This window comes from Gastrolobium bilobum, unplaced genomic scaffold (genome assembly GCF_033153095.1).
Source record: "Gastrolobium bilobum isolate Gb01-03AN ecotype WA unplaced genomic scaffold, APGP_CSIRO_Gbil_v1 utg3866, whole genome shotgun sequence".
NCBI classification, from domain to species: domain Eukaryota; kingdom Viridiplantae; phylum Streptophyta; class Magnoliopsida; order Fabales; family Fabaceae; genus Gastrolobium; species Gastrolobium bilobum.
The window spans coordinates 41,132-50,680 of record NW_026895681.1 but is presented as its reverse complement, the minus strand read 5'-3'; the positions used below and the strand labels follow the sequence as shown (position 1 = coordinate 50,680).

Below are 9,549 nucleotides of genomic sequence, written 5' to 3'. Positions count from 1 at the left end.
ATGTGGTTTTATCTCGTTTAATAAAATTAATTAATTAGTCACTTCAAGCGATGAAGATATAAAAAAAATGTGAGTTCAATTCTCACCAAATACAATTTTTCGAAAGGGACAAGTAATACTCAATTGGTGTATTTGAGTTGATAATACAAACTGAATAGGTAGGGAAAGAATTTAAATTTAATTTTAACCAAATACATTTTTATTGAAGAAACAAGTAATTTTAATTACCCAACTTGTGATTATTCTTGAAAAATTGAATAGGTAATTAAGTCAGTATAAAAAAAATATTATTATTTACCAAAACAAAAATATTATTAGAAACAGAAATTTCCAATAATTCTTTTCACTGTTTTAAAGAAATTGTCAAGCTACCAAATGGTGGTAGCTCAGTTGGCGCATGGGAGCTGAGCAGGTGGGGTGAGGGCATGTGTTCGAACCTCCCCAATACCACTTTTGGAATTCTGGACCCGCCCCAAATCGGACTAATCGCGAAGCGATGAACTATTTCCAAAAAAAAAAAGAAATTGTCAAGCTGCCGCGAAGACTCCCAAGACCGAGCATCTTTAATTGTATTGGTTAATGGACATTTTGTTTCATTCAAAATTGTCAAGCTCCAGAAACTTTCTGGTATAAAACCCGCGACGACTGAAAATTGTTTCATTCAAAAAACAGAACCATCATCAAAGAACCGTTTTGGCTCCAGTCCAAGGAATTGGGAGAAAGGAGAGACCCTTCCTCTTTCCTTGCTTTCTTCGAAACTTTCTCAGACTGTTGTTTCATTGTCATTTCCCCACTTCCATTTCCATTCCTTCATGGCCCTTTCAGACAATTCTCTGATCCCAAAGTTCCTCTACTCGTCCTCACAACAGAAGAAGATGGTGGCGAACTCTGCCATCCCCGTGGCGGCATCTTCGCCGCCACCTTCGAATTCAAACTTCATGATTCCAGCTCCGAGCGAGCCTGGCAAAATCCAGATGTTCTCGCCGGCCTACTATGCAGCTTGCACCGTTGGTGGAAGCCTCTGTTGTGGCCTCACTCACATGGGCATTACACCTCTTGACGTTCTCAAATGTAATATGCAGGTTCGACTCTTCCACCCTTAATAACATATTAATAATTTTATATTATATATACACACACAATTGTTTTTGGTTTTGAAGGGCTGAAAACTTATGTGTTTATTTGAGTTTAATTTCTGGAAGGAAAATAAAGTTATTTCCTATAAACATATGTAAGATGTGGGGTTCATCTTTTTTCTTTTTATTTTTTCTTTATATGACTTCACATGGACTTTATATATTTTTACATGTCTAAGAAATAAATTTATCTTCTATAATATAAATTTATTTATTGGGATTAATATTTTTCATTCATATAGCTTTATGAGGAGGATTATGTTGATAAATTTTCTTTTTCTACAAACTTACAAATTATATTATATCTTACGAGTAAAACTTTATTTAAGAATATCTTACCAATAAAATATAATAATTTATAAATAAAAAATTTATAAATATAATATCCCCTGACTTTAATTTCTTGTATTCCTATAAAAGTGTAGGTGTAACTCATTTTTGTTTCCTCTCTTGACGAGCCCCACTAACTTTTATCTTGGAGGAAAAATATTATTCCTTATTCATTTTATACTAATTAAACTTTGGGAAAAGTTTATCAATGTCTCTGTGGTTGGCTTCAGAATTATCTATGCTCCTGTGATTTTTTTATCACATATGCCCCTGTACTTTGTAAAAAATAAAAAATCACAGGGGCATATGTGATAAAGAACATACCCTTTTGCAAACCACAGGGGCATATGAGATAGAAAAAAAATCACAGGGGCATAGGTGATTCTGAAGCAAACCACAGGGGCATTGGTGAAGTTTTCCCTTAAACTTTTTATTAAAAGATGGTTAGTTACATAGTCTATGATACCGTGACATAAGTAGGGTCTCAGGGCATGTTTGGTGTGATGTATAAGGCCTGATAGTATAAGCTTGTACTATACATTATGACATATTCAGTTGTTTGGTGTGACCATCGTATAGTATAAGCTTATACAGCAGGATCCCTTTATACATCAAAGTGATGTATAACTTAATCCGGCCTAAGAGTGGTGGATTATGCCTGATAAGGGGTTGATGTATTAATATTGCTTACAAGTACAATTCTCAAGAACTAATATATCATTTCACTATTTATATATTAAAATAAATTTTTTAATATATTAATTTTTAAAATATTGAAGGATATTATCTTATACAATATCATACCAAACACTGGATAGTATTCAAATTTAATCAGGTCTTATACAATCAGATCTTATACTATCAAGTCTTATATTATCAAACTTTATCCTATACTATGCACCAAATATGCCCTAATGTCGTATTATGGCGTGATCATGCAATCTAAAAAAATCTTAGTTATTCATTTATAAATCAACTATTGACAATCAAAATGTACATTTGCTTTATTCTATTTTACAGATTTGGTCATCAAAAATCATAATCATTGATATTTTAATTAATGATGGAGATTTTTACCATAATATGTTTAAGTTAAAATAAAATATGAAACTCTTGCAAGTACCAACCCAAAACAGGGTCATTATAGCTATGAGCCATATTTTATGTGATGAGTAAGTCTTTTACATTAAATATCATTTTACACCCTTCATAAAAATTATTTTTCTTTTGCTATTGAATTCTAAAATACATATAATTTCGTCTGCTGCACAAAAAATCCTAGATCGCACTGCATCAAAGGATCCATTAAGTCATAAATAATTATGGCGACTAACGTAAACATATAGGAATGATTTTATATTACATTTTTAATAAAATTAAAGAGAAATATTAATCTCATAGGAAATTATTTCATATCATAAGCACAAAATATGTGAGATGCACTATTTTAAAAAAAATAAAAAATAAATAAATATGTAGACCTCACATACTTTGTGTATACGGCGTGAGATATTAGTCTCCTTATAACATAGTATTAGTATTTCCCAAAATTAAATTAATTGTTTTATGTCATGGGGTTTGCATTTGTTATTTAACATGACACAACAAATTTTTTTACACACATAATATTTTGTGGAGCCCACACTTAAAAAAAAAAAAATTACCCACACAGAACGAATCTATATAACATTACCGAATCACTTTTCATACGTTATAAAACGCTTAATGTTATTTGATTCAACTCCGTTGCTACTTGGTTTGTTATTTAACATTTTAGTTAGTTTTATCAAATTTCAGATTGACCCTGTGAAGTACAAGAACATATCCTCTGGATTTGGAGTTTTGCTTAAGGAGCAAGGACTTAGGGGCTTTTTCCGGGGATGGGCACCTACATATCTGGGTTACAGCGCACAAGGTGCCTTGAAATATGGATTCTATGAGTACTTTAAGAAATACTATTCTGATATTGCTGGCCCGGAATATGCAACCAAGTACAAGACCTTAATCTACCTTGCTGGTTCTGCATCTTCCGAGTTAATTGCTGATGTTGCTCTTTGCCCCTTTGAGGCCGTCAAGATCAGAGTTCAAACTCAACCTGGTTTTGCTAGAGGCCTTGCTGATGGGTTACCCAAATTGGTTAAATCTGAAGGAGTCTCAGGGTATGCTTATAATTTTATAAATATTGTTAATTTAACTGTTCCAATGTTTTGGTAGAAGGTGGTGTGGAATTGTACATGCTACTCATGCTATATACTAAGGATAAGCATTTAATTAAATGTTCTATGATTTCAGGCTGTACAAGGGAATTGTGCCTTTGTGGGGAAGACAGGTTCCATGTAAGTTGCCCATCTTAAACTTTTTTATTTGCACTATATTATTCCTTCTTGATGAATTGGCTGCTTATGTGTAATGTGTTGCTCAACATGTCTTACTTTGGTTGCCAACTGATGCTTTGTCACGAACTAAATCTTCAAAATATTTAAGTTGTTTGGTGAAGACAAATGAATAGTTTTATATTATATCTCTTTTGGCCATTGAGTACAGATAGTGCACATATAGTCTAGACCATTTGATTATTTAGTATCCGATCACGAATCATCTTCCCAAAAGTTTAAGTTATTAAGTAAAAGTACTTGAATGATTGTATATTACATCTCTAATTTGGAACTCAATTTTTCATTGGGTTTCACATTACTTGTCTTTTCCTGCTGCTCATTCAGCCAGTTGATCACTAACTTTAGCTTTTCCCTTTATTCCTATGGTTTCACAGGGGATAACATATGGGAAATGTTTTTCTTATCTTATTGGAGATGAGTTATCTTATGTTAGTGAAACAAAATTATAAGAGGGACCCACAAATAATTGAAGAAAAAAAAAATAGAGATCCACCCACCTTTGTTATGTGTGTGTAGGAATTTGGTTTAAATATAACCCATAACATATATATATATAAAACTTAATGGCTGGATATTGTATAAAACATGCTGCAGTTCCAAGTCCTAATTTGATAACTGTAGCTTCTGTTCTTTTATGTAATTAAAATCCTGCAGGCTTTTATTTTAGTGTTAGTCATTCTTCTATTTAGTTAGTAAAACAATAGAGTAACTTGTGAAATTTAAGAAATTCTGTTTATGAAGAGTCTGAAAGCTTGTCAAGAGTCTCTGTAGTTTCTTTTCTTTTTGCTATTAACTTGTCATTGTAGAAAATTTATCAATGACCCTTTGTGCTTTTCTTTATAACAACACGTTTGGAAAATTGCAAATCAGTTGTCATTTATTGTTGATTTCGGATGCATATATACTTAATATAATACTGATAAGAAGTTAGAAATTGTAAAGGGAATTGGAAGATGATTTTAACGGAAGCCAAAAGATTTGTTATATGATAATAAAACCAGAATAGAATGTGATAATGTTTTTCTTTGCAGATACAATGATGAAGTTTGCTTCTTATGAGAACATTGTTGAGATGATCTATAAGCATGCTATTCCCACACCAAAAGATGAATGCAGTAACACTTTGCAACTTGGTGTGAGTTTTGCTGGTGGATATATAGCTGGTATATTATGTGCAGTTGTGTCTCATCCTGCTGATAACATTGTCTCTTTCCTTAACAATTCCAAAGGGGCAACAATTGGTGATGTAAGTGCAAGATTTGATGTAAATTTTTAATGCTGTGTTTGGTATTTTATTTACATAGCTACATTTGACAAGATTTTATTTTTTATTTTATTTTTATGTTGTCTACTATGTAATGCAGGCTGTAAAGAATCTTGGATTGTGGGGTCTATTTACCCGTGGTCTCCCTCTACGTATTTTCATGATTGGAACTCTCACTGGAACTCAATGGGGAATTTATGATTCATTCAAAGTTTTTGTGGGGCTGTAAGTTTATACAATTGCTATATGCTTCTCTTATGTTGTTTGGTTTATATAAATGTTCTTCATTTGGATGTAATAATGAAATTCTTTTTTCCTTATTAGGCCAACCACTGGTGGTGTTGCTCCTGCTGCTGTTCCTGCTCACGCTTCAGCTACTTAAGCTTGCAAAGGTGTAAAATGTCCAAGGAAGCAAGATGAACACTTAATTGTTTGTTTCAGGAACTAAGAAAACCAGAAAATGAGGACCGTGATTAAACAGAGGAATGGTGAAGTTGCTTGAGTGAGAATTTTGAATAATCTAAATAGTTATTATTATTTTTTTCTATTTTTTTTTTTTGTTATAGGTAGGTTTTTTTCTCCTTTACATGGCTCCCAGAGCATGGGAGGGAAAACGAAAAAAAAAAAAAAAAAAAAACTAATTATTTTTTTGTAATAATATATACTGAAAATATAAAGTAATTGCCATAAAAAAATATTTATATATCAAAGTACTCACACTACTTTTGTAATTGTTTGTTTGTGAAAGTAAATATAGCGAGTGTTTTTTAAGGTATCTATAAAGAAAGTAGTGCAAAATTGGAATTACAAAATTTATGTACACTACCCGTTGTGATATATTTGTGTTGATCCATCTATTTTTTGTTTTTTTAACTTTTGTTTATTGTTGTTTTGCTTTCTTTCCATGTATTATTTAAAAAAGAAAAGAAAAAAAGACCTGATGTGTGAAGGAAAAAGGTAAGTTAAAGTGAAGCAAAACGACCTTTGTGAGCTTAGAATCATTATTTTCAAAAGAGATGATACCACTTTAACCAAGGTTTATGGTGTAACTAATTAATTAATTGTCACACCAGTAATAATTTTTGACAAAGAATGGCCCGCATTATATTTATATCCAAAGAGCTTTAGTGGTGACACCTTTTATCTTGTTACTCGTAATTTTATTTTATTTTTTCATTCATTCTGTCACATGTCTATTTGTTTTATATTCTCCACTAGCATAAGAATTACTTTCAAATTCCACATGCCGGTCCTTTTTCACTCACTCTCAGCATAGCTTCTTTTAAACTAGTTTGCAACTACACCTAGCGGTCTCTAATTAACCCATTGTTCAGAAAAGATTACAAGTGCTAATTATATATTTATGGTACTAGCGTACATTATATCATATTATTTATTAATATATATAAGGAATTTCCTTTATTATATTAGTTTTTATTGAATGAACATAATAAAATCCTTAAAATATTAAATTCAATTTCTTAAGAAATCAAGTGTATGACAATGTGAGATCGGATAAAATTATAATAGAGCAAATACTCTTTTGGGTCCCTAACAAAAAACACGGTTCCCACTTTAGTTTCTTATAAAAAAAAATTAGTCTTGACGTCCCTAACAAATTCAAAGTGGACCCATTTAGTTAAAATCGTGCTCCCTCACAAATTCAAAAAAGACCAATATTAGTCTCTCAAAAGGACTAAAATGGATCCACATTGAATTTTATAGGGAGCAAGTGACTATTTTTTTTTTCGTAAAGGACTAAAATGGGATCGTATTTTTTGTTAGGTACCCAAAATAGTATTTACTTATTATAATATTATGCCCATAATCAAATATTGTAAATTGTTACAACAATATGTGAACCATTTGCATTCAAAGAAAAAAATTTGATGACCTCATATCAATAAAGTTTGGATGACAATAAATCAACAAGATGAGTGAATTTCAACTACAATCACAAAGGAACAATCAAAAGAAAATCTAACAAGCATCAAATAAGGTTAGAAGTTGAAACTCTCTTCTTACACCAACACCAAAGTGGGTTTTCTTCCTATACAAAGTTTCTAGGTTGAAAAATGATAGGTGGGTTTTACTTTCTATAGATAGCTTAACAACTTTCATGAAGGGGAAATAGCCATTTTTATGGCTGAATCAAAAGTGGGTATTCAAGCATTAAGAGAAGGCAAGGTTTGGCCATGAAGAAAGAGACTTTACGATGGAGATGAAATTTGAAGAGATTGGAAAAGTTTGGCCATGGAGAAGGCAAGGTTTGGCCATTGAGAAAGAGACTTTACGGTGGAGATGAAATTTGAAGAGATTGGAAATGCTTTTGTGACTATTTGATGACTTTTGACTTTTAGTCAAAATATCTAATTAGCAAATATCAGTTTGCCTTGAAAAGTGACTTGACTTAAAAAAAATTGAATTCTTCGTCTAATCAACTTCTTTTGACCATTAAATAATTTCTAATATTTAATTTAATTATTTTGGTTATTATAGTTGACATTGAATTTATAACAAGTTGATACTTCTTGGTCCACTTTGTGTAAGGTTTTAAGGCCATGCATATAAGGTACTATCTAATCGTCATGTTTATAAGGTTGATTGAGAGCATACATTGAGCATTGCATACATTTTGGTCCACTTTGTTGGTTGTGTTTTGAAAATCATTTTGATCTACATATCATCTAGAATAATCAGTGACCAAAGAGCGCATACTTTGAAAGCTATCTGATTTCAATTTGTTTCAAAAAAAAATACAATTGTCATTGTTGTAACAACCCAAAAAATTTAAATTTCAAAATGTTGGAGTTACCACAAATTTTATTTGAGTAGGGAAAAAGTAGAACACCCTTTTATTTAACAAAACTAGCTTTTTAAAATTTTAAATCAAGGTTAGGGAATATGATTGTGTAGAGAAAAAAGATGAAAACTTAATCTTAATGCGCCTCTAGTACATGCATTTAAAAATGATCACCTTAAGTTAATTGTCCAAATTGTTAATAAATTTTAAAATATATTTAATTTTCTCTTATAATAAATGGGAGATATAGAACGAAATGAAATTTGTAAAATATTAAGTTATTATCTTTTTTAAAGAGATGAATAAAAAATTCAAATAATTGAATCTTAAATTTTTTATTTTTTATATAATTTAAATGGAACAACACATGAAACAAAGTAAATTGATTTTTTTATTATTTTATTTCAAAATAAAACGAAAATTATTGACTAATGATTTTAAAACAAAAAAAGAATTGTAAGAAAAAAATATCAGATGGAGTCTAAGGTAGCACTGCTAGGAAAAATAATTAAGTGATCCAGACCCATTTTATTATTTGGTGGTCCTTCTCACATGAGTAAATTTTTTCTTCCATTTTTACCCCTCTCATTTTTTTTCTTTTCCCATTTTGCCCCCCTGTTTTGTGAGAAGGAGCACCCCAAATTTTATGGGCCAGGAGCACTACATTTCTTCTCCACTGCTAGGTGAAGACCCTAGCGAAGGAGCGCATCTTGAGTATGGTAGCACTGAAAATTGGGTGTGACATCAATTTTACACTATGTACTACACGTAGTACATAGTGTAAAGTATAAAAGTTATTTTTTTTGTTTCTCTCTCCAATATAATTGTAGCTTATGTGGCACACTCCTATTTTCTAGATATATTTACTCCCATAGTGTATTAGATTTTTCGCCAGCGAAGATACAACACTTAAGATGACAAGCACACATTAATGTTGTATATCACTATATTGATTGAAAATTCGAAAAAATTATGTAGCACTTGTAACGTCCGGCCACATGCAGGGTCAATGAATCTCCCCACAAACCAACTCAAGACTTTTCAACTTCGCTTTATCGTCATTCACACACTTCTTGAGAAACTTCTTAATAAGTCATCCATCTTAGAATTACTGGAGTTCTTAAGTTATGGGCTACCAAAAAGTATATGCATCTTGTTAATATAGATATATATTTAATCTTTTAAGTCATCCTCAACTGTACAGTTCCATACTTGCATAGCCTATGGATCTCTCTCATTGGTGTTGATTCGATTCATTCATGTACATTTCTCACTGGAAGCCTGTCAGAAGCATATTGTCACAGTCCTCTTACCTTAGCGGGTGTGGACTCTAGGCAATGTGATTTTGAGTGGTAATACAGTTCAACCCACGTGCTAAAAGACTATCTACTCTCGGCCCTCATTCACGTCCAGAATATTACATTTTACATTTTCAGTCTTTAGAATTTTCATAAAAAGAATTAAGCCCATATCACATAAGGTTTAGGACAGGGTGCCTATACGAAAACCCTCATAACATATACTATTTGAGGTTGGAAAACCGTACAACATGGTAAGTCATTGCATGAGTTTAAAAGCAATTTGTGTTTTCATTTTTTGTTTATCAAGATAGAATGATGT

General features: G+C 31.5%; 1 protein-coding gene across 1 annotated transcript; it reads left to right on the top strand.

Moving 5' to 3' along the window:
* The first annotated feature begins 703 nt into the window (after positions 1-703).
* LOC133289398 (mitochondrial phosphate carrier protein 3, mitochondrial-like) lies at positions 704-5,840 on the top strand. The gene is made up of 6 exons (XM_061487320.1): positions 704-1,082; positions 3,264-3,625; positions 3,759-3,802; positions 4,894-5,108; positions 5,227-5,351; positions 5,451-5,840. Exons 1-6 carry the CDS (start codon positions 813-815, stop codon positions 5,506-5,508), a joined length of 1,074 nt encoding a protein of 357 aa, XP_061343304.1. The 5' UTR covers positions 704-812; the 3' UTR covers positions 5,509-5,840.
* The last annotated feature ends 3,709 nt before the right edge of the window (positions 5,841-9,549 follow it).

Bases quoted from the DNA above. Each gene is read 5' to 3' on its own strand.
- LOC133289398 (XM_061487320.1), top strand. From the start codon at position 813: ATGGCCCTTTCAGACAATTCTCTGATCCCAAAGTTCCTCTACTCGTCC. The intron at 5,109-5,226 runs GTAAGTGCAAGA...TATGTAATGCAG, and splicing joins AAGGGGCAACAATTGGTGAT to GCTGTAAAGAATCTTGGATT. The intron at 5,352-5,450 runs GTAAGTTTATAC...TTTCCTTATTAG, and splicing joins TTCAAAGTTTTTGTGGGGCT to GCCAACCACTGGTGGTGTTG.